The sequence below is a fragment of the Choloepus didactylus genome, chromosome 4 (assembly GCF_015220235.1).
Source record: "Choloepus didactylus isolate mChoDid1 chromosome 4, mChoDid1.pri, whole genome shotgun sequence".
Classification (NCBI taxonomy): domain Eukaryota; kingdom Metazoa; phylum Chordata; class Mammalia; order Pilosa; family Megalonychidae; genus Choloepus; species Choloepus didactylus.
In genome coordinates, this window is record NC_051310.1 from 47,247,574 (window position 1) to 47,273,901 (window position 26,328).

Here is a 26,328-nt window from a genome sequence, read left to right on the forward strand (position 1 = left end):
CAACCTCCTTTGCTTATTTTTCTAATAGATTTTTCATCTTTTTAATCTTAATTGCTCTCTCCATGCCAGGAAGATTAGTCCCTTGTTTCTAATAAGTTAAGAATAATTTTTTTCCAATTTGTCATTAGTCTTTTGGCTTTGCTTATTGTGTTTTAATGATATGCAAAGATTTACTTTTATGTACTGAATTTATTGGTAAACTTTTTTTCTTCTGTATTTTGAGTCATAGTTAAGAAAGTTTTTCCCACACCAAGGCTATAAAGGAATTTACCTAGGTTTGTTTCTAGCATTTGTGCATCCTCTCTCTTCTCTTTTTCTCCCTCCCCCTTATCCTTCCATCTCTCTTTCAACACTTTGATCTCTGAAAAATTTGGAGTTTATACTTACAATCCATGTGAGGTATGAATCCAATTTTCTTTCTCCAGTGACTGTCCTGTTGTTCAATGTTTTCCCAGTGACTTGAGATGCTACCTTTATCATAAACCATATTTCTAAAAACTGTGAGTCTATTTTTTAATTTTCTATTATTTTACTATAGCATTTGCATTCAATCAAGAGACAGAAATGCAGTGGGTTAAACAGGGGAAGCTCAACATAACAATTATTAACTGTGGAATAAGTTATGAGATATACGGAAACACTGAATGGCATCCTAGGGTAAGGGAGAGCACCCAAGGAAGGGCAAACTTAGAAGGAGACCAGATAGCAGAGACGTTTGCTGTTTCAACCAGGCCAGAGCTGGTATGGAGTTGCTAGACAAGCAATGGGCCGCCTTCCAGAGTGCAGGCTGGGGAGCAAGTGATCAGAAGCCGGCATCACAGGCGTGCAGTGGGAGTCCGGGGCAGTGGGGGCAGAGGGCCTTCAGAGCCGGCAGGTCGCACAGGGAGAGGGGCTTGCAGAAGGACAGATTCTCAGTGTGAGATCTTTCGGGCTACAGTCTGGACAGGTGACTGGAAAGGCTGTCTCAGGCCGAGGCTGGAAAGTCTCAGGGGGACGGCATTCTGGAACCGTGGCCGGGGCTGGTTCCACCGGAGTTTCACTCACGCTGCCAAGCCTTGCGGGTGCCAGAAATGACAGGACCCCTCTGCCTCCTGCAATGTCCCTCCAGCTCCCTCTACTGAGAAGACTTTACATTGGACTCGCTTTAAAGGAAAAAGACTTCAATTCCGTTATCATAGAGCATATATAAAAGGTTGCATTCGAAGCTGAGAGGCAATAAATTGGTAACTCACCCAGTTAAATTGGTCAATTCATGTGCTAATATTCCTTTTTTTTATTGTTGACAATTCATAGTGTATTCAAATATCTGTTAATGTAGCCCTCCTCAGTGATCTTCTAACTAAGTGAACTAAGATAACATTTTTTAAAGCTCAGTGGGAAAGTGGTTATTCTTGGTTATTTTCCCATAAGAACTTCCATATAGACTTATCTAGTTCCAGAAAAAAGAATTGTTGGTACTTTTACTTAGTTTTTTGGTTTTTAATTTTAAAAAGTATTTTATAATAAGTTCTTGTAGTACAAAAGATTCTTGTGGTTAAAAAAATTAAACAACAAAGTGAATGAAGTAGAAAAGGAGAGTTCCACACCTCACATTCCCACCCCTCTGAGGTTAATATTTTCATGCATATCTTTCTGGATTAATTTCTAAGACCATACAAATGCATGTGTAATTGTTTTTCTAGATAAAAATGTTTGGACCCTTTTAATAGTTGAACCTAGCTGAAGACTGTAACTCTAACTTTGTGATTTTTTTTTTCCCCTTCCAGCTGGCCTATAAGTCTTCAAAATACCTGCCTGTAAGTCTTTGAGAACATTATAATGTCCCTTTGTGCCTCTTCTCACAAGGAGTTTTCTCAGCTGTTACCTATTGGAGACATGGATATCAAAAACTCACCATCTGGCCTTAACTCTGCTGCATCCTACAACTGCAGTCAGTCAGTCCTACCCCTGGAGCACGGTCCCATATATATACCTTCCTCCTTTGTAGAGAGCCGCCATGAATATTCAGCCATGACCTTCTATAGCCCTGCTGTGATGAATTACAGTATTCCCTGCAGTGCCAATAACTCAGAAGGCGGACCGGGTCGACAGACCAAAAGCCCTAATGTGCTGTGGCCATCTCCTGGACACCTCTCTCCTTTAGCCCTCCATTGCCCATCATCACTTCTGTATGCAGAACCTCAAAAGAGTCCTTGGTGTGAAGCAAGATCACTAGAACACTCCTTACCTATAAACAGGTAAATGCATTCTTCCTTCTGAATTATAGCTCATGGGCATTATTGAAATTACTTTATGATTTAGTGAGAAGAAAGATATACTTTATACAAGGTCTTTGTTTTATTAGTGGTAGAGTTTACTTAGAACACCTAAAAAATGATGTGCTATTCTATACTGATAGTCCAATTCTCATTAAAAAGTTGGGCCTGTAGTTTGTAGTTTGGTGTTGTGGGGAGAAAAATTCACTATCACAACTACTGTCTTTAGACAATAAGGATTGAACTTAAATCACTTTTCTCTTTGGGTTCTTTGAAAACGATTTTTTTACTTTACCTTCATGTTAGATTCTTCTTATTCTTCACAATTTAGTGTTCAGGACATTGTTTACAGGGTAAAACTAACTGTGACAGTATTCCAACTTAAATGAAATACTAAACCTTTGAAGCCTGAAAAGAGAGAAAGTAATTGGTTTAAATACTGGCCTTTTGACAATGAACAAAGATAACATTTTTTAAAGCTCAATGGGAAACCATTTAAATGTAGACATCAGTTGAAACTTTCCCAAAGTGACAAAGAATATTTACACCATTTAAATGCAGAGAAACATGATAGATTACTTCCATCTATTTTGCAGTATTTTAAATAAAAATTGTGGCTGTGGAAAGGGGACAATGTAGTGGAAGAGTGAGGGGAAGAATAACTTCTAAAACAACGAAAGTATTAAATTCTGGCTTATTGGAATCAAAATTCATTACTTTCAAGTGTTGTCATAAAACTTTGAGAAAGCAATTGTCTTAGTTTCCCAATTGCTAAAGCAAATACCATACGATGGGTAGGCTTAACAGCAGGAATTTATTAGTTGCAGAAGCTAGAATGCCTGCTTCCTCCTGAGGTGGGTGTCTTCGAGTTGGTCAACAACCTTTGGGGCTCCTTAGCTTTTCTGTTACATGACAATGCTCAAGGTGATGTCTTCTTTCTTTTCCGGTTTCCATTGACTTCCAGCTTCTGGCTGTTCCCCATGGCTTCTTCCCTTTCTGTGTCCAATTTCCTTTGCTTTTAAACCTTACTGGTTTAAGGCTCACCCTCATTCAGTTTGCTTGCACCTTAACTAAAAACACTTCCAAAGGTCCTATTTACAAATGAGTTCTCACGCACAGGACCAGGGGTTGGGACCTGAACATGCCTTTTGTGGGGGACATGATCCAATCCCTGACAGCAATATTATACCGTAATTTCATTTTTCCTCTTTAAAAAAGCCTTTTCATTATTGGTTTAAAAAAAGCAAATAAAAGAATTTTAAAGTTTTTGATAACTTTTTAAACATAATGTTTTTCATTCAGCCTTCTTCTGAAGATATATTCTGTTTCTGAACATGGATTTTAATCAGAGTTTGCTAATACTTGGACAAATTAAACCAGAGATTTACCTTCATTTATTAGTTATTAATATTTCTACCATTTTTTTTTCCAAACAAACATGGCCTAGCAAAATTAGGACCTATCTAGGAGCATTTTTGGTGCTGCTCGCCCTTCCTCGCTATGCTCTCCTTTCCTTATGCAGCCCCTCGCCCCTCATCCAGCACTGAATGTCCCCTTCCTTCAGACACTTGCTCGCTCACTCTCCCTTTCTCTTCTCTCTTCTCCTCTCTCAATTACTCACCTTAATACAACTTACGCTTCATTTGTTACTCCTTTAAGGTTATTTTCTTTCTAGACTTTTATCTGAAATTGCAGAATGAAAAAAATGTGTCCCCTACTTGAATAGGAACCTCAAATATCCAGTGGCTGGTCAGGTTTGTATTGAGGGAGAGCAGATGGCATTTTCTTATGACCTTGTTTGTAGTTCAGTCCTGTGGGAAAGATTCGATGTGGTCACTTCTTTCCCTATTGCTTATTTTACACACAGAAATGTGTCCCCTGATTATTGCAACTGACCTTCCATAGTTACTGGAGTTCATCAGCATGGCATGGATGGGCATAAATGCACCTAAAAGATAGGTCATTCTGAACAGTGTAGTTCTTTACAGATCTGACAACAGTAACAAAGATTTTGCTTTATGAGATTCCTGGGATATGTTTATCATGAACCCTGGAGGACAAAGAGATTAAATTAGGCAATGTTCATGTTATTTTTTTTTGAAAGCCCCTCATTTCCCCTGATGTTCTTTTACAATGGATGTTTTCTTCGCTACCAGAGAGACACTGAAAAGGAAGGTTAGTGGGAGCAGTTGTGCCAGCCCGGTTACTAGTCAAAAGAGGGATGCCCACTTCTGTGCAGTCTGCAGCGACTACGCATCGGGATATCACTACGGAGTCTGGTCGTGTGAAGGATGTAAGGCTTTTTTTAAAAGAAGCATTCAAGGTACAGGAGTATTGCTAGCTCCTTCTTTAAAGGTGTGTGTTTGGGGGTGGATTGGATGGTGGAGTGGATTGTTTCAAGTGCAGAGGACTACATCTTTAATCACAGGTTGCTACCCCAGAAACCTACGATTATACTCCTAAACTGAATGGGTCCTGCCCACCCCCATCACCCAGCAGGTTTTTGGGGAGGAGACTTCTACTTAAATCTCTTGTGAAGATATTGCTTGGGGGGAAAAATATGTGCTCATTAGGAGTTGCAAAGATTGTTTCTTCCCGTACTTATGTTTAATATCTGTCATGCTTAAAATAGTCATGATGAAGGGCTGGATCTTGGGGAAGAGAAAATAAGTATATTTTATGGAAATGGTTAGAAATTAGTAATTCAACTCCAGTGGACTGTCTTGTCCTGAACTAGCAGAGCCTCTATTCACAACCCCCTTGTTTTCTGATCTTTGTTTAAATTATTCCCCTACCCTTCTCCATATTCCTGCTGGGCTGTGTGTGTGTGTATGTGTGTGTGTGTTTAACTGATGTTTTAATCAACTTCAAATTGTGCACACCTGGTTTCAAGGCCATCACCTCTCCTTGCTATTCTCTCTCCTTTGCCAGCTCTGATTTGCTCAAGTCACTCTTTTGCTTACTTGTGCTCTCTTCTGCCTCTCTGTCCTGTAACACCCTCCCTTGCAGCTCCTCACCCAGGCAATGCTGGGTTCCCATCATAGAGCTTCCTTCTTTTTTTTCTGTCAAGGCCTCAGTACTTTGTTCTTGACCTGTTAAGCAAAGCAATCTTACAGTAATTCATGGTGTACAAATGACAAATAGCAATGTACTAAGTAATTCACCCATTGATAACTCCAGATGAAGAGATCATTTTACTTCAAGCTGAGAAACACTGATAGAATCCAGAAGATGGTGAGGAGTAGGGTATTAGTGAATAGTTACCTTCCTAGGTAGCTTCTTAAATTCACTGTGTATGATGACCACCTATTTGTCCTGGATCTCCACTTCTTGGTTCTCTGACTTCACCTCCTGGCCTGAAATGGAGGTACTCACAGAATTGTTCTAAAGGTGACTTGTTGGTTATGTAAAAATATTTTGTCAATTATAAATATCATGCAAATTCAAAGTATTCTTGTGTTTTTTCCCAACTCTTCCTTATTCAAATGTCAACATCTTTTCTTTCTTCCTTGTATTTCTGTTCTAATCCTAATTTTGTTTAAAGCTTGATTTAAACCTACCTCCTCTAAGAAGGTCTTCACAGTTAGGTGGGTGAGGTCCCTCCATCATTTTCAAACCTACTTTTCATCTTATGGATGATGAAATAAAGACAACCAAGATGAAGAAAGCATATGTCATCAAACATGATCAAAAGATAAATTGTTTTGTTTGCTCATTTTGCTTTTACAAAGTTTTTCATTCCACATTTAACATATTGAGTGCTAGAATATTTTTCTTCATGGTTATTATAATAATGCATAATAAGGCCATGTCCAATTCCCTGCTATATATAAGAACTATTCAGATTTTCTGAAATTCAGAAATGAACTCTTAATATGATGACAATTCTATTTCTTGCTGAGTTTCCAATATTTACATTTTTGAAAATAAAACTAACCACATTTTTAAAAAAGTCACTTCTTGTTTACTATTGGGAAAACATTTCTCTGCCTGAAATATCTTTGAACCCTAAGGCTCTAGCCGATAACAGTTGAAAAGTCTCTCTCTGCTTTCCCCATGTCATTCCTTCTTCCTGCATTGGCTAGGGAACCATCAGAGAAAGGAAAAGGACTGCCATATTCCAAATCTGCAAAAAGGAAGGAGGTACTGCTCTTAAAATTGTTTAATGCCTAAATGACTCTGTTTTTTGGGCACCCGTAACATAAATGCATTGCAATAACTAGAAAAGCCTCAACTGTCAGGTGGTACAATATTAGCTTGAGAAATTGATTGTATTTAACATTCTTTTGGTTTTAAAACAATTTTAAACTTGTCCTGCTGACTTGATTTGTAAGCTGCTTGACCCTGTGTTATTCATGTTTGTGTCCTCTGCACTGTACAAACTGCACAGGACATTCTGTAGTGCTTGGCATTCCATAAATACTGACTGAGTTGGCTTCACACGCTGAGTTGCCATCAGAGTGACGAACGTTGCTGTCCCTCTCCCTGTCAGTCTAGGGACCGGTTTATGGAGCATGAGTTATGGAGCTCCTAATCATGCCTTCTGATTTAAGTTTATTCTTTACTTTTTGTTCTCTTTCCTATTGGTTATTCACTTAAATATTTATGGAGTGCTGTGCTAGACTCTGCAGATACAGCAGTTAATGCGGCAGACAAAGTTCCTAGGCTAGACCATTCATAGTCTAGTAGGGGAAAATATAAACACGTAAATTAATAAGAAGCTGTAGGTAATCATGCTAAGAAAGGAAATACAGTAGCGTAGTGTGATAGTGCCTGTGGACAGGGGTGAGGCTGCATCAGGTAGGAGGGTCAGGAAAGATCTTGCTGAGGAAATGACATTTCACTGGGGAAAGGCTTTAAGGAACTGGTAGTTCTAGGTCGGGGGTCCTTTGTCTGTTCACATGGACAATTGATGGTCCACAGCCTATTCTCAGTCCCTACTGAAAGCAATTTTAATTGTTGCCTGAGTTAAACTGCATCTGTTTTGCAATCACCTGTTGAAGGTGAGACTGCATTCATTCATCTTTGTATTCTTCTTATCAGACCCATAATATTAAATATATATATATGTATCTATTTGTTAGACATTCCATTATCCACTTTATCTATTTATCTATCTATCTATCTATTTATTTATTTTTCCAATTTAGTTTTATAGCATATTCAGGCAGTTTTCCTTGAGAAAAAGTGTTTTGCTTCAGACAAGAGCAAGATTATCCTTAGCTAGACTCATAGGCTTTTTTCCTTCCTTTCCTTAAAAACATGTATTTGTGTGTAATATATAATGCTGTGTATGTAACTCTTCATTTTTCACCCGAGTCATTGTAGTAGCTCCAGCCAGGTCTTGTTCCTCTTCAGCTCTCCAGCCAGAATGATCCTGGTAAAGTGGAAGCCAACGCTTCACCCTCTACTCTCCAGTGCCTCCCTTCTCACTGGGGGTCAAGGCCAAAGTGCTATAAGGCCTTATGATCTGCCTCCTCAATACCTCTCTGTTACTCTATCCCTTTTCACCCTACCTCAGCACGCTCCTGTCCAGTGCATGCCTATTCCTTCTGCTTAGAACACGTTCCCTCCAATATCTGCAGCACTTGCACGTCTCCTGCAGGCCTCTGCTCAGTGTCACCCTCTCAGTAAGGCCTTTTCCGACACTGTTTAAGTGGAGTCCTCAACCCAGGCCCCCAGGCACGCTTGCTATTCTCCTTCCTCTATTTTTTCCCACCCAGAGCACTCACCACCTTCTGATGTATATATAATTGACTTATTTGTTTTGTTTGTCTGGCTCCCTGCCATAGAGTATAAGCTTCATGAGGGCAAGGGTTTTTGTCTGTATTGTGCAGTGCTGGCACTCAACAATTCTTTGAAAGATGATTTAAAATAACATTAATTGGGTTCATACCATACATAAGAGTCTTATATTATTTTACACTTATTGTTGTTTGATAAGCATTTTTCCATGTTGTTAAATTTCTGGGAACATGTCTCATGACTGCATAATATTCTATCTTATGATTGGACTTTATTTAACTCTCTATTGTTGAACATTTACTTTATTGTCTGTTATTTTTATTGTTTTAAATAATGCTGTGATTAATATATTTGCCCATGAAGCTTTGAAAAAATCTCTAATAATTTCTCTGGATATATTTTTAGAAAAAACCTTTAGAATCACAGTGTATTAAAGTTTAAAATTCTTGACAGTAGGTATTTTAAGTTGTTTTTCATAAAGTTTGTACCAACTTTTACTTCCACCAGCAGTGTATGTGAGAGTTGGTATTACTGAACTCTTAGTAGCATTGAGCCTTTCATCAAAAAGGAAAAAAAAATCTTAGTAGATTAATAGTGATAAATGTTATCATTTGGTTTTTGATTTGCTTTTCTTTATTAGTGAGGTAAATTTTTCCCCATAAATTTATCTGTCATTTGTATTTTCTATGCTGACTTCTTTATTCAGAGCTTTTGCCCATTCTTCTATTGGGTTCTGGCATTTTCCTTATATCATTGTGTGTGTAAAAACAATGATGTAAGGAAATCTTTTATCATGTATATGTACATTAGATGAACCAAAAATATTTTTTCCACTTGACTGGTATTGATTTATGATTTTGACATGCAGAAGTATTTAAACTGTATGTAGTCAAACAGTCAGCTTTGATAGTTTTGTATATAATTTGTAAACCTAACAAGTCTAATATCTGAAATTATATAAACCTTTCCTTACACTTTATTATTTAAAAGTTTGTTTTTCCATTTCATTATTTAATCCAAAAGGATTTATTTTGGTGTTTTGAATGAAATAAGAATCAAATGTATTTATCTCTAAATAATCAATTTTTTCCATGTCATTTTATTGAACAAATCCATCTATCTTTCATTGATTTTTTTAAAACTATTGGAGTTGATTTTTAAAGTCAAGCTTGAGATATGATTTACATACAATAAAATTCACCTATTTTAATTATATAATTATAATTTAAAAATGCATGCAGTCATGTAACCCCACCATATTTAAGAGAGAGAATATTTCCATCACCCTAAAAGTTCTTTCCTGCTCCTTTGCAGCCAGTTTCTCGCAACTTCCCAGATCCTAGCAATCACTGATCTGTTTTCTGTCTCTATAGTTTTGGCTCTTCTAGAATATCATATCAACGGAATCATAAAGTATATAATTGTTTGTGCTTGGCTTCTTTCACTTATCATGATGCTTTTTTAAAATTTTTCAATTTTTTAAATTATATTCAGTTTTATTGAAATATATTCACATACCATACAGTGTTCCATGGTGTATAATCAACTGTTCACAGTACCATCATATAGTTATGCATTCATCACCACAATTTATTTCTGAACATTTTCCTTACGTCAGAAAGACTCAGAACAAGAATAAAAAATAAAAGTAAAAAAGAACACTCAAATCATCCTCCACCATCCCACCCTATTTTTCATTTAGGTTTTGTCCCCATTTTTCTACTCATCCATCCATACACTGGATAAAGGGAGTGTGATCCACAAGGTTTTCACAATCACACTGTCACCCCTTGTAATCTACGTTGTTATACAGTCGTCTACAGGAGTCCAGACTACTGGGTTGGAGTTTGATAGTTTCAGGTATTTACTTCTAGTTATTTCAATACATTAAAACCTAAGAGGTGTTATCTATATAGTGCATAAGAATGTCCACCAGAGTGACCTCTTGACTCCATTTGAAATCTCTCAGCCACTGAAACTTTATTTCATTTCATTTTGCATCCCTCTTTTGGTCAAGAAGATATTCTTCATCCCATGATGCCAGGTCCAGATTCATCCCCAGGAATCATATCCTGCATTGCCAGGGAGATTTACACCCCTGGGAGTCGGGTCCCACATAGTGGGGAGGGCAGTGAGTTCACTTGCCAAGGTGGCTCAGTTAGATAGAGAGAGGGCCACATTTGAACAACATAGAGGTACTCAGGGGGGAGACTCTTAGGCACAATTATATGCAAGTTTAGCCTCTCCTTTGCAGTAATGAGCTTCATAAAGGCAAGTCCCATGATAAAGGACTCAGCACATCAAACCACCAGTCCTAATGTTTGTGACAACATCAGCATATCGTGATGCTTTTGAGATTCATCTGTGTTACTGCATGTATTAGTAGCTCATTCCTTTTTGTTGCTGAGTAATATTCCAATATATAGATGTGCCACAGTTTGTTTATCCATTCAGTCAGTTTATTTACAGTTTTGGCTATTTTGAATAAAACTGCTATGTGCATTTTTTTCTCTGTGTATGCAGTTGTTTTTGTTTTTCTTGGGTAAATACCTTGGAGTAAAATTGTTAGTTGTATAGTAAATGTATGTTTAGCTTTATAAGAAACTAACAAACTTTTCCAAAGTGGTTGAACCACTTTGCATCCCCAACAGCAATGCATGAGAGTTCCAGTTACTCCATACCCTTGACAAAACTTGGTATTGTCAGTCTTTTTAATTTCAATCTTTCTAATGGGTATGTAGTGGTATTTTATTATGATTAGTGTTGATTTTGAACATCTTTTCATGTGTTCCATTGGTTGTTTTCCGTATATATATAATATATGAAGATCTTCTATATAGTAGTGTTTTATTTTGACTGTTCTATTGATCTAAATTTTCTTTCTTATATAAGTACCGCATCATTTTAACTATTGTAGTTTTATAATGCATTTTAATATCTACTAAAAGTACCTCCTATTTTTAAAATTTTTTGGCTATTTTCTCTTACTTATTTGTCCATAGGAAATGTAGAACAATTTTAAGTGGCCTCCTATCCTCAAAGTTAAGAAAAGTGGAGGGTTTGTTAAACCTAAGAATTATTTTGGAAGGAATTACTATCTTTGTAATAGTTTTCACATGAAGAAATATGTTATGCCTCCCATTTGTTTAGATCTTTTATATCTCATATAAAGTCTTGTCAGTTTTATATGGGTCTGGTACATTTCTCAATGGTATTTCTGGATTTTTTTTTTCTTTTTAATTGCCATTGACTTTGGGTTATTAATTTTATATTCAGAAATAATAGTAATTATTACTATTATATTCTATTATTCACTGTCATTGGGTATTCATAATAACTTTCTGTCTTTATACTGTGATAGTTTGCAATAGATTTGACTGCTGCTCGTAGATCTTTAGCTCCTTTTTATTTCTTAAGACTTTAAAGGCTGAGCTTTAAATGAGGAACTCTTAACAGCCTGTAGTATATGTAAAAGATTATGACCTTGGAGGCATAAATTCCCTTACCTTTGAACTTATTTGGCCTTGAACCCAAGAAGATTGTCCTAAAGGAACAAGATACAAGATAGATGCCTACAATTGGGGGATAAGGGCGCCAGGGATAGCATGAGTTATAAACATGGATGAATGAGCTGAGGTTAAACTCACATCTTCTGATTCCAAGTCCAATGCTGTCTCTTTTCTACCATGCCGTTGAATATGAATGATGATAGGTAATCAGACAGACTATAATTTTTGGTAAAAAAATCTTGGCAGAGAGAACACAGATAACCTTTTGTTCAATACTATACACAGCACATTTTCCTATAAAGTTTTATATCTTAACTGAAAGAATTAGCTATATATTTTGCTTTTTATTTTTCTTTGAACTTTAATCTCCATTCTATTAGTGTAGAGTACCATGCTTCTCATACTGTTACCTGGGACGAGGAAACCATCATCATGTTTAAGGTAGTTGATGTGCTTTGAGGAGGATTTGGGGGAAGGCAGAAGCCAAGTGAATTACCAGGACCATTTTGTGTAAGTCAGTTTTTAGGCTGCTTCCATTAAGCCTGTTCATATTATTGTACTTTGCAATCCTTTTTTGAAAGAAAAATTATCTTTTAAAATATATTCTGAGGATGGAGGCGGGGCAAGATGGCAGACTGGTGAGCTGTATGTTTTAGTTACTCCTCCAGTAAAGTAGGTAGAAAGCCAGGAACTGCGTGGACTGGACACCACAGAGCAATCTGGCTTTGGGCATACTTCATACAACACTCATGAAAACGTGGAACTGCTGAGATCAGCGAAATCTGTAAGTTTTTGCGGCCAGGGGACCCGCGCCCCTCCCTGCCAGGCTCAGTCCCGTGGGAGGAGGGGCTGTCAGCTCCGGGAAGGAGAAGGGAGAAGTGCAGTGGCAGCCCTTATCGGAAACTCATTCTACTGATCCAAAATCCAACCATAGATAGACTGAGACCAGACACAAGAGAATCTGAGAGCAGCCAGCCCAGCAGAGAGGAGACAGGCATAGAAAAAAAACAACACGAAAAACTCCAAAATAAAAGCGGAGGATTTTTGGAGTTCTGGTGAACATAGAAAGGGGAAGGGCCCTGAGGCGCATATGCAAATCCCGAAGAAAAGCTGATCTCTCTGCCCTGTGGACCTTTCCTTAATGGCCCTGGTTGCTTTGTCTCTTAGCATTTCAATAGCCCATTAGATCTCTGAGGAGGGCCCGTTTTTTTTTTTTTTTTTTTTTTTTTTTTAATCCTTTTTTCTTTTTCTACAACAATTACTCTAAGAAGCCAATACAGAAAGCTTCAAAGACTTACTATTTGGGCAGGTCAAGTCAAGAGCAGAACTAGGAGAGCTCTGAGACAAAACACAATAATCCAGTGGCTGAGAAAATTCACTAAACACCACAACTTCCCAAGAAAAGGGGGATGTCCGCTCACAGCCATCATCCTGGTGGACAGGAAACACTCATGCCCATCGCCAGCCCCATAGCCCAGAGCTGCCCCAGACAACCCAGTGTGACGGAAGTGCTTCAAATAACAGGCACACACCACAAAACTGGGCGTGGACATTAGCCTTCCCTGCAACCTCAGCTGATTGTCCCAGAGTTGGGAAGGTAGAGCAGTGTGAATTAACAAAGCCCCATTCAGCCATCATTTCAGCAGACTGGGAGCCTCCCTACACAGCCCAGCAGCCCAGAACTGCCCTGGGGGGACGGCACTCACCTGTGACATAGCACAGTCATCCCTCAACAGAGGACCCGGGGTGCACGGCCTGGAAGAGGGGCCCACTTGCAAGTCTCTGGAGCCATACGCCAATACCAAGGACTTGTGGGTCAGTGGCAGAGACAAACTGTGGCAGGACTGAACTGAAGGATTAGACTATTGCAGCAGCTTTAAAACTCTAGGATCACCAGGGAGATTTGATTGTTAGAGCCACCCCCCCCTCCCTGACTGCCCAGAAACACGCCCCATATACAGGGCAGGCAACACCAACTACACACGCAAGCTTGGTACACCAATTGGACCCCACAAGACTCACTCCCCCACTCACCAAAAAGGCTAAGCAGGGGAGAACTGGCTTGTGGAGAACAGGTGGCTCGTGGACGCCACCTGCTGGTTAGTTAGAGAAAGTGTACTCCACGAAGCTGTAGATCTGATAAATTAGAGATAAGGACTTCAATTGGTCTACAAATCCTAAAAGAACCCTATCAAGTTCAGCAAATGCCACGAGGCCAAAAACAACAGAAAATTATAAAGCATATGAAAAAACCAGATGATATGGATAACCCAAGCCCAAGCACCCAAATCAAAAGACCAGAAGAGACACAGCACCTAGAGCAGCTACTCAAAGAACTAAAGATGAACAATGAGACCATAGTACGGGAGATAAAGGAAATCAAGAAGACCCTAGAAGAGCATAAAGAAGACATTGCAAGACTAAATAAAAAAATGGATGATCTTATGGAAATTAAAGAAACTGTTGACCAAATTAAAAAGATTCTGGACACTCATAGTACAAGACTAGAGGAAGCTGAACAACGAATCAGTGACCTGGAAGATGACAGAATGGAAAATGAAAGCATAAAAGAAAGAATGGGGAAAAAAATTGAAAAAATCGAAATGGACCTCAGGGATATGATAGATAATATGAAACGTCCGAATATAAGACTCATTGGTGTCCCAGAAGGGGAAGAAAAGGGTAAAGGTCTAGGAAGAGTATTCAAAGAAATTGTTGGGGAAAACTTCCCAAATCTTCTAAACAACATAAATACACAAATCATAAATGCTCAGCGAACTCCAAATAGAATAAATCCAAATAAACCCACTCCAAGACATATACTGATCACACTATCAAACACAGAAGAGAAGGAGCAAGTTCTGAAAGCAGCAAGAGAAAAGCAATTCACCACATACAAAGGAAACAGCATAAGACTAAGTAGTGACTACTCAGCAGTCACCATGGAGGCAAGAAGGCAGTGGCACGATATATTTAAAATTCTGAGTGAGAAAAATTTCCAGCCAAGAATACTTTATCCAGCAAAGCTCTCCTTCAAATTTGAGGGAGAGCTTAAATTTTTCACAGACAAACAAATGCTGAGAGAATTTGCTAACAAGAGACCTGCCCTACTGGAGATACTAAAGGGAGCCCTACAGACAGAGAAACAAAGACAGGACAGAGAGACTTGGAGAAAGGTTCAGTACTAAAGAGATTCGGTATGGGTACAATAAAGGATATTAATAGACAGAGGGGAAAAATATGACAAACATAAACCAAAGGATAAGATGGCTGATTCAAGAAATGCCTTCACGGTTATAACGTTGAATGTAAATGGATTAAACTCCCAAATTAAAAGATATAGATTCGCAGAATGGATCAAAAAAAATGAACCATCAATATGTTGCATACAAGAGACTCATCTTAGACACAGGGACACAAAGAAACTGAAAGTGAAAGGATGGAAAAAAATATTTCATGCAAGCTACAGCCAAAAGAAAGCAGGTGTAGCAATATTAATCTCAGATAAAATAGACTTCAAATGCAGGGATGTTTTGAGAGACAAAGAAGGCCACTACGTACTAATAAAAGGGGCAATTCAGCAAGAAGAAATAACAATCGTAAATGTCTATGCACCCAACCAAGGTGCCACAAAATACATGAGAGAAACACTGGCAAAACTAAAGGAAGCAATTGATGTTTCCACAATAATTGTGGGAGACTTCAACACATCACTCTCTCCTATAGATAGATCAACCAGACAGAAGACCAATAAGGAAATTGAAAACCTAAACAATCTGATAAATGAATTAGATTTAACAGACATATACAGGACATTACATCCCAAATCACCAGGATACACATACTTTTCTAGTGCTCATGGAACTTTCTCCAGAATAGATCATATGCTGGTACATAAAACAAGCCTCAATAAATTTAAAAAGATTGAAATTATTCAAAGCACATTCTCTGACCACAATGGAATACAATTAGAAGTCAATAACCATCAGAGACTTAGAAAATTCACAAATACCTGGAGGTTAAACAACACACTCCTAAACAATCAGTGGGTTAAAGAAGAAATAGCAAGAGAAATTGCTAAATATATAGAGACGAATGAAAATGAGAACACAACATACCAAAACCTATGGGATGCAGCAAAAGCAGTGCTAAGGGGGAAATTTATAGCACTAAATGCATATATTAAAAAGGAAGAAAGAGCCAAAATCAAAGAACTAATGGATCAACTGAAGAAGCTAGAAAATGAACAGCAAACCAATCCTAAACCAAGTAGAAGAAAAGAAATAACAAGGATTAAAGCAGAAATAAATGACATAGAGAACAAAAAAACAATAGAGAGGATAAATATCACCAAAAGTTGGTTCTTTGAGAAGATCAACAAGATTGACAAGCCCCTAGCTAGACTGACAAAATCAAAAAGAGAGAAGACCCATATAAACAAAATAATGAATGAAAAAGGTGACATAACTGCAGATCCTGAAGAAATTAAAAAAATTATAAGAGGATACTATGAACAACTGTATGGCAACAAACTGGATAATGTAGAGGAAATGGACAATTTCCTGGAAACATATGAACAACCTAGACTGACCAGAGAAGAAATAGAAGACCTCAACCAACCCATCACAAGCAAAGAGATCCAATCAGTCATCAAAAATCTTCCCACAAATAAATGCCCAGGGCCAGATGGCTTCACAGGGGAATTCTACCAAACTTTCCAGAAAGAACTGACACCAATCTTACTCAAACTCTTTCAAAACATTGAAAAAAATGGAACACTACCTAACTCATTTTATGAAGCTAACATCAATCTAATACCAAAACCAGGCAAAGATGTTACAAAAAAGGAAAACTACCAGCCAATCTCCCTAATGAATATAGATGCAAAAATCCTCAACAAAATACTTGCAAATCGAATCCAAAGACACATTAAAAAAATCATACACCATGACCAAGTGGGGTTTATTCCAGGCATGCAAGGATGGTTCAACATAAGAAAATCAATCAATGTATTACAACACATTAACAAGTGAAAAGGGAAAAATCAATTGATCATCTCAATAGATGCTGAAAAAGCATTTGACAAAATCCAACATCCCTTTTTGATAAAAACACTTCAAAAGGTAGGAATTGAAGGAAACTTCCTCAACATGATAAAGAGCATATATGAAAAACCCACAGCCAGCATAGTACTCAATGGTGAGAGACTGAAAGCCTTCCCTCTAAGATCAGGAACAAGACAAGGATGCCCGCTGTCACCACTGTTATTCAACATTGTGCTGGAAGTGCTAGCCAGGGCAATCCGGCAAGACAAAGAAATAAAAGGCATCCAAATTGGAAAAGAAGAAGTAAAACTGTCATTGTTTGCAGATGGTATGATCTTATATCTAGAAAACCCTGAGAAATCGACGATACAGCTACTAGAGCTAATAAACAAATTTAGCAAAGTAGTGGGATACAAGGTTAATGCACATAAGTCAGTAATGTTTCTATATGCTAGAAATGAACAAACCGAAGAAACACTCAAGAAAAAGATACCATTTTCAATAGCAACTAAAAAAATCAAGTACCTAGGAATAAACTTAACCAAAGATGTAAAAGACCTATACAAAGAAAACTACATAACTCTACTAAAAGAAATAGAAGGGGACCTTAAAAGATGGAAAAATATTCCATGTTCATGGATAGGAAGGCTAAATGTCATTAAGATGTCAATTCTACCCAAACTCATCTACAGATTCAATGCAATCCCAATCAAAATTCCAACAACCTACTTTGCAGACTTGGAAAAGCTAGTTATCAAATTTATTTGGAAAGGGAAGATGCCTCGAATTGCTAAAGACACTCTAAAAAAGAAAAACGAAGTGGGAGGACTTACACTCCCTGACTTTGAAGCTTATTATAAAGCCACAGTTGCCAAAACAGCATGGTACTGGCACAAAGATAGACATATAGATCAATGGAATCGAATTGAGAATTCGGAGATAGACCCTCAGATCTATGGCCGACTGATCTTTGATAAGGCCCCCAAAGTCACTGAAATGAGTCATAATGGTCTTTTCAACAAATGGGGCTGGGAGAGTTGGATATCCATATCCAAAAGAATGAAAGAGGAACCCTACCTCACCCCCTACACAAAAATTAACTCAAAATGGACCAAAGATCTCAATACAAAAGAAAGTACCATAAAACTCCTAGAAGATAATGTAGGAAAACATCTTCAAGACCTTGTATTAGGTGGCCACTTCCTAGACTTTACACCCAAAGCACAAGCAACAAAAGAGAAAATAGACAAATGGGAACTCCTCAAGCTTAGAAGTTTCTGCACCTCAAAGGAATTTCTCAAAAAGGTAAAGAGGCAGCCAACTCAATGGGAAAAAATTTTTGGAAACCATGTATCTGACAAAAGACTGATATCTTGCATATATAAAGAAATCCTACAACTCAATGACAATAGTACAGACAGCCCAATTATAAAATGGGCAAAAGATATGAAAAGACAGTTCTCTGAAGAGGAAATACAAATGGCCAAGAAACACATGAAAAAATGTTCAGCTTCACTAGCTATTAGAGAGATGCAAATTAAGACCACAATGAGATACCATCTAACACCGGTTAGAATGGCTGCCACTAAACAAACAGGAAACTACAAATGCTGGAGGGGATGTGGAGAAATTGGAACTCTTATTCACTGTTGGTGGGACTGTATAATGGTTCAGCCACTCTGGAAGTCAGTCTGGCAGTTCTTTAGAAAACTAGATATAGAGTTACCATTTGATCCAGCGATTGCACTTCTCGGTATATACCCGGAAGATCGGAAAGCAGTGACACGAACAGATATCTGCACGCCAATGTTCATAGCAGCATTATTCACAATTGCCAAAAGATGGAAACAACCCAAATGTCCTTCAACAGATGAGTGGATAAATAAAATGTGGTATATACACACGATGGAATACTACGCGGCAGTAAGAAGTAACGATCTCGTGAAACATATGACAACATGGATGAACCTTGAAGACATAATGCTGAGTGAAATAAGCCAGGCACAAAAAGAGAAATATTATATGCTACCACTAATGTGAACTTTGAAAAATGTAAAACAAATGGCTTATAATGTAGAATGTAGGGGAACTAGCAATAGAGAGCAATTAAGGAAGGGGGAACAATAATCCAAGAAGAACAGATAAGCTATTTAACGTTCTGGGGATGCCCAGGAATGCCTATGGTCTGTTAATTTCTGATGGATATAGTAGGAGCAAGTTCACAGAAATGTTGCTATATTAGGTAACTTTCTTGGGGTAAAGTAGGAACATGTTGGAAGTTAAGCAGTTATCTTAGGTTAGTTGTCTTTTTCTTACTCCCTTGTTACGGTCTCTTTGAAATGTTCTTTTATTGTATGTTTGTTTTCTTTTTAACTTTTTTTTCATACAGTTGATTTAAAAAAGAAGGGAAAGTTAAAAAAAACAAAACAAAACAAAACAAAAAACAAGGAAAAAAAAAAGATGCAGTGCCCCCTTGAGGAGCCTGTGGAGAATGCAGGGGTATTCGCCTACCCCACCTCCATGGTTGCTAACATGACCACAGACATAGGGGACTGGTGGTTTGATGGGTTGAGCCCTCTACCACAGGTTTTACCCTTGGGAAGACGGTTGCTGCAAAGGAGAGGCTAGGCCTCCCTATGGTTGTGCCTAAGAGCCTCCTCCCGAATGCCTCTTTGTTGCTCAGATGTGGCCCTCTCTCTCTAGCTAAGCCAACTTGAAAGGTGAAATCACTGCCCTCCCCCCTACGTGGGATCAGACACCCAGGGGAGTGAATCTCCCTGGCAACGTGGAATATGACTCCCGGGGAGGAATGTAGACCTGGCATCGTGGGAAGGAGAACATCTTCTTGACCAAAAGGGGGAGGTGAAAGGAAATGAAATAAGCTTCAGTGGCAGAGAGAATCCAAAAGGAGCCGAGAGGTCACTCTGGTGGGCACTCTTACGCACACTTTAGACAACCCTTTTTAGGTTCTAAAGAATTGGGGTAGCTGGTGGTGGATACCTGAAACTATCAAACTACAACCCAGAACCCATGAATCTCAAAGACAGTTGTATAAAAATGTAGCTTATGGGGGGAGACAATGGGATTGGGAAAGCCATAAGGACCACACTCCACTTTGTCTAGTTTATGGATGGATGAGTAGAAAAATAGGGGAAGGAAACAAACAGACAAAGGTACCCAGTGTTCTTTTTTACTTCAATTGCTCTTTTTCACTCTAATTATTATTCTTGTTATTCATGTGTGTGTGCTAATGAAGGTGTCAGGGATTGATTTGGGTGATGAATGTACAACTATGTAATGGTACTGTGAACAATCGAAAGTACGATTTGTTTTGTATGACTGCGTGGTATATGAATATATCTCAATGAAATGAAGATTTAAAAAAAAAAAAAAAAAACAAAAACAAAAACAAAAAAAAGACATAATGCTGAGCAAAATAAGCCAGGCACAAAAAGAGAGATATTGTATGTTACCAATAATGTGAATTCTGTGAAAAATGTACAATGTTTTATACTGTAGAATGTAGGGGACCTAGAGATACCAATTAGTGGAGGGGGAATGATAATCTAATAAGAACAGATAAACTATGGAGGGTAATCTCAATGTTATGAGAATGCTCAGGAATGATTATGGTTTGTAAACTTTCTTGGATATAGTAAGATCATGTTGGAAGCAATAGAGTTATTTTAGGTTTTTTTTTCTCTTATTCCTTTGTTTTCTTAGGCGTTGTTAATTTTCTTGGGGTATGGTAGGAACATGTTGGAAGCAATGTAGTTATTTTAGATTATTTGTTTTTCTTACTCCTCTGTTTGGACATGGTTTATTAATTTTCTTGGGGTATTGTAGGAACATATTGGAAGCAAAGTAGTTATTTTAGGTTATTTGTTTTCCTTAATCCATTGCTTTGTTTGAAATGTTGTGGGGTTTTTTTGGTTGTTGTTTGCCTGTTTGTTTTTAATTTTTTGATAAACAAAGTTAAAAAATTGAAAAAAAATCAGTAGAAAAATGGGAGTAAAAACTAAATGACAAATAGGGTGGGATGGGGGGATGGTTTGGGTATTCTCTTTTCACTTTTATTTTTTATTCTTATTCTGATTCTTTCTGATGTAAGGAAAATGTTCAGAAATAGATTGTGGTGATGAACGCATAACTATATGACCATACTGTGAACAGTTGATTGTATACCATGGATGACTGTATGGTTTGTGAATATATTTCAATAAAACTGAATTTAAAAAAAAAAAAAATATATATATATATATATATTCTGAGGAAAAAAATAAAAGTGGAACTCCAACTGTTCCTTGAATCCTTTTCATATAAACCACTTTTTAAAACCAATAAAGATGATATTATGCATAGTTAGAATTTTTAAAAGGTGCTTGAAGACTTGCTGCTGTGTGGAAATTAAATTTTTCTTCTAACTATAAAGCAACTTCTTCTAAAGTATAATAGAAAATTTCTGATTATAAACATATTTATACTACTTTTAAAATGTATTGTAAAAGAAGACAAAAACCTTAACAAGATAATCACCTGTTGCTTCAAAAACTTTAAAGCATGCCTTATAATACCCTGTACTTTACTAGAATGTAGGTAAATCTGTGAATTTGATGGTGTTAATTGCTCCCTTGATTAGGTTCTGTTATATGGCAGATGGTGATGGGATTTTATTATGATTATATCAAACTCCATCAAAGAAATTAGAGTCTTGTCTGGAAGAAAGCAAACATCCACATTGTGACCTGCACGTGGGGATCACATGGCAAGGAACTGCAGATGCCTCTAGGTGGTGAAAGCAGTGTCCAGCCAACACCTAGTAAGAAAACAGGAACCTCAGTCCTACAGTTGCAAAGAAGGAATTCTGCCAACAACCTGAACGAGCTGGGAAGAGGACCCCAAGCTTCAGATGAGAACTCAGCCTGGCTGAACCTGGATTGTAGCCTCGTGAGACCCTGAGGAGTTAGAGGATGTAACTAAGCCATGCCTGGACTTCTGACCCATGGAAATTATGAGACAATCAATTTGCTTTGTTTGAAGCTGCTAAGTTTGTGGGAATTTGTAATGCAGCATGAAACCAAAGCAAAACCTTAAAAAGATTATGAAACTGATGATAAGATATTTTCATTTATAAAATGAGGATCATAACTCTTTATAGGGACATTGTAGGACTAAATGAAATGTTGATGGAAAATACCTGGAAATCATTAGGTAATGAGAAATGTTGGTATGTCTCCCTGGTTGTTGTTGTGTTTTTTAATTTTATTTTTAAAATTCAGTTTTATTGAGATATAATTTACATGTCATGCAATCATCCATGGTGTACAATCAGCTGTTCACAGTACCGTCATATAGTTGTGCATTCATCACCCCAATCTGTTTTTTGAACATTTTCCTTATACCAGAAAAAGCAAGAAGAAGAATAAAAAATAAAAGTAAAAAAGAATGCCCAAATGATCCCCTCTCCCACCCTATTTTTCACCCAGTTTTTGTCCCCATTTTTCTACTCATCCATCCATACAGTAATTAAAGGGAGTGTGATTCACAAGGCTTTCACAATCACACTGTCACCCCTTGTAAGCTGTATTGCTATACAATCATCTTCAAGAGTCAAGGCTACTGGGTTGCAGTTTGATAGTTTCAGGTATTTACTTCTTGCTATTCCAATGCATTAAAACCTAAAAAGGGTTATCTATGTAGTGCATAAGAATGCCCACCAGAGTGACTTCTCGACTCCAGTTGGAATCTCTCAGCCACTGAAACTTTATTTCGTTTCATTTCACATCCTCCTTTTGATCAAGAAGATGTTCTCAATCCCACCTTGTCAGATCCAGATTCATCCCCAGGAGTCATATCCTGCATTACCAGGGAGATTTACACCCCTGGGTGTCAGTTCCCATGTAGGGGGTAGGGCAGTGAGTTCATCTGCCAAGTTGACTTAGCTAGAGAGAGAGGGCCATATCCCTGGTTGTTTTTAACTTTCTTCTATAAGTTGTCCTTCTAGGATCAGACTGAACTGGCATCACTTCTCACACATGGCCCCTGGAGAGGGCCACTCTGAGAGGACAGTTCTGCATCGCTAGGGGAGGTGTGCTTACTACTCCCAAAACTGTGTAGTCTGCACCTTTGCTGGTTCCCCAGGCAGAGTGAGGACCTGGGGGTAAAGCCACCAATAACTGAATTTCATTTTGTGATTCTTTGAACAAATGTCATTGGAAACTACTCAAAATGGGAGAGGATACAGTTTGATTATGGTACAAACATAGAACCATGCCTTTTGTGTGAATGTTCTTTAAAATCTGGTGAGTTGGAAAAGGACTTAAAACAAATTTAACTACAGATGAATTTCAATTTATTTGCATTTGAGTATTTGTCTGTATTTAAGTGAAAGAACAGCTATATTGTTTGGGAAGTCAGTGGTAACTTTTTTTAAAAAAGTTATCTCAAACACAAAAAACATGCATATACAATATTAAAACTTTTTTTGCTGAATCATTTGAAAATAAGTTACCAACATTATGCCCGTCACCCCCAAATACTTTAGCATGTACTTCCTATATAGCCACAACCCAAGTGTCAAAATTGGGAAGTTAGCATTGTTACATTACTGCCATCTGATCCTCAGAACCCATTCAAGTTTTGCTAATTGTCCCAACAATGTTCATCACAGCTAAAGGATCCAGTTCAGAACTACACTCTGCATTTATTTGTCATGTTTCTTTACTCTCTATCTATCTAGAACTGTTCCTCAGTATTTCCTTGACTTTCATGATCTTGACAGTTTTGAAGATTATAGGCCTGTTATTTTGCAGAATGTCCTTCACTTTGAGTTTGTTTCATTTCCTAATAATTAGATTCAGCTTACACAGTTTTAGCAGGAACATCACAGAATCGACACTGTGTTCTTCTCTTTGACTCCTTTCAGTGATACATGATTACATAAATCATATAGTATTATCTGATATAGATTATATAAATTATATAGTAATTTGTCCCATTGCTAATGATGTTCACTTTAATTATTTGATTAAGGTGGATGTCTGCCAGACTTCTACTTTGTAAAATTACCCTTTTTCCTTTTGTAACTAACAAGTATTTTTGTTTGGAGGTCTTTGAGACTGCACACTTCCTATTTCTCATTAAACTTTCAATTAATTAATTTGTATCAGTATAAACTCATGGTTTCCTATTTCAGCAATGAGTTATCATCTGTTACTAGCCTTATTCATTTTGATGTTCAAATTGTCCCAGATTTGGCCAGTAGAAGCCCTTTAAACATCTACGTATAATTCTTTGGGTGCTTCTTTACTTCCTGGCACAATAAGATGGTTCAAGTTCATTTGTACTTTCCCTGTACCAGTTCTGGAATAAGCTGTTTCTCTAAGGAGCCCTGGTTCCTCTTAGTGGAGAATGATATTTAGAAACTAAGATATTGGTATTATGTGTACTCATTGCTCTTGGGATATCTCTACTCCCAGGCCCTCTCAATGGGCAGAGTTAGAGAATATATTTATGTTTATGTACATATACATACGTATATACACATATATAGACCTCCACCCACCTGTTTCTATATCTGTATATATTATAAGCCCTAAGTTCCTCCCAGTATCTTCAGTTCCAGTTCAACACCTCAGGATTTATTCTAGTTTTCCCCCTTTGTATATTTGTAACTCTGTTCTCTAATATTGAGAAACATGACTCCCCTTATCCTTAATATATTTGCTTATTTGATTAACCCCCTTGTATGAAGCCAATTTCCCATTGCTGCCGTTGCCCTTCAGGCAGACAACCTCCTCACCCACGAAGGTTTCGACACCCCACACTGGGTCACCACCCCACGCAGAAGCCCTCTTCGCCCTGCTCGGCCGCCAACCACCCCTCTCCTTGCATGAGCATCGTCTTACCCTGCTCATGGGAAGCATTCTTTAACAACAAAACAACCCATTTTGTTTTGTAAAGATGATATGCATTTATTGTAAAACATTTAAACTATGCAGAGAAATACATTGCAGAAGGAAGTTAAACTACTCCAAAATTCCACTGCTCGGAAATAATCGTTCATGTGGGTAATGAGCCTTCCAGCTATCTTCTTATATAGAAATATAATAGGTCAAAGTGTTTTTTTTCTTTTCTTTTTCTTTTCTTTAAATTCAGTTTTATTGAAATACATTCACACACCATACAATCATCCACGGTATACAATCCACTGTCCACAGTTGGTCAAAGTGTTTTAATTAAAAATGTGACCATACTAGATGTGCTATGTTTTGAAATAAATGCTATTAACTCTAGTTTAAGCATAACAGAAGGAAAGAAGGCTAAAATTTTGAAAAACGTTGTACTTCACATGCATTTCCTTTGCTACATGAAAAATTTCATAAAAGATCTCTCTAAATTTAAGAGCTCATGAAGAATGTTAAGAGGCTGGAGTTAGTTTTTAAATTAACTTTTCATTGTGTCTAGCATGTGTACATGAAGATTCCTGTATGCCCCTAACCTATCCAGTTTTAAGAATAATTATAAAACAAATCCCTGTGTAACTAGTGTCCAGGCCACAAAACAGAATATTGTTAGTGCCCCCAAATCTCTCCTTTGCATTCTTCCAGTAACAGCCCCTTCCATCCCTCCAGAGGTAGGATGATCCTAACTTCTCTCTTCCTTACTATAGTTTTACTACCTATGCATGCATCCCTAAACAATATAGCTTGTTCTGTTTTTGAACTTTATATAAATAGAATCTTTTCCTATATGTTCTTTTGTGATATGCTTTTTTTATAACTTGTTTATTTCATTTCTCATTGAGATTTATCCATTCTCCATACTGAAATTCTGGCCCAATATAGGTTTAATGTAAGAAATTGAGGCCATATTGTTTATTAGAAAGACACAATTAGGCAGGACCCCTACCTCACACCCTACACAAAAGTTGACTCAATGTGGATCAAAGACTTCAATATAAGAGACAGTACCATAAAACTCTAGAATATAATGTAGGGAAACATCTTCAAGACCAAGTATTAGGAGGTTGCTTCTTAGACTACACCCAAAGCACAAGCAACAAAAGAAAAAATAGATAAATGGGAACTCCTCAAGCTTAGAAGTTTCTGTACCTCAAAGGAATTTGTCAAAAAGGTGAAGAGGCAACCAACTCAATGAGAAAAAATTTTTGGAAACCATGTATCTGATAAAAGACTGATATCTTACATACATAAAGAAATCCTACAACACAACTACAATAGTGCAAACAATCCAATTATAAAATGGGCAAAAGATATGAAAAGACAGTTCTCTGAAGAGAAAACACAAATGGCTAAAAATCACATGAAAAATCGTTCATCTTCACTAGTTAGTAGAGAGATGCAAATTAAGACCACAGTGACATCTCTCACACGAATTAGAATGGCTGCCATTAAACAAACAAGAAACAAATGCTGGAGAGGATGTGGAGAAATTGGAACTCATTCATTACTGGTGGGACTGTATAATGGTATAGCCACTCTGGAAGACAGTTTGGCAGTTTCTCAGAAAACTAGATATTGAATTATCCTATGATCCAGCAATTCCACTTCTCGGTATATACCCAGAAGGTTTGAAAGCATTCACATGCACAGTTATTTGTACACTGATGTTCATAGCAGCATTGTTCACAGCTGCCAAGAGATGGAAAGAACCCAAGTGTCCTTCAACAGACTAGTGGATAAACAAAATGTGGTATATACATATGATGGAATACTATGCAGCAGTAAGAAGCAACAAGGTCTTGAAACATAT

At 37.5% G+C, this 26,328-nt stretch overlaps 1 protein-coding gene across 3 annotated transcripts in view; it reads left to right on the forward strand.

Moving 5' to 3' along the window:
• Positions 1–26,328, forward strand: part of ESR2 (estrogen receptor 2) — a 115,493-nt gene that overhangs the window by 16,056 nt on the left and 73,109 nt on the right. For 2 of the 3 annotated variants that reach the window (XM_037832569.1, XM_037832567.1), the window contains exons 2-3: positions 1,767–2,237; positions 4,412–4,578. In XM_037832569.1, coding sequence (XP_037688497.1) covers positions 1,819–2,237; positions 4,412–4,578 — 586 coding nt within the window. In that variant the 5' untranslated portion in view covers positions 1,767–1,818. The remainder of the gene's footprint in view (positions 1–1,766; positions 2,238–4,411; positions 4,579–26,328) is intronic. The other variant, XM_037832568.1, reaches the window with a different exon arrangement.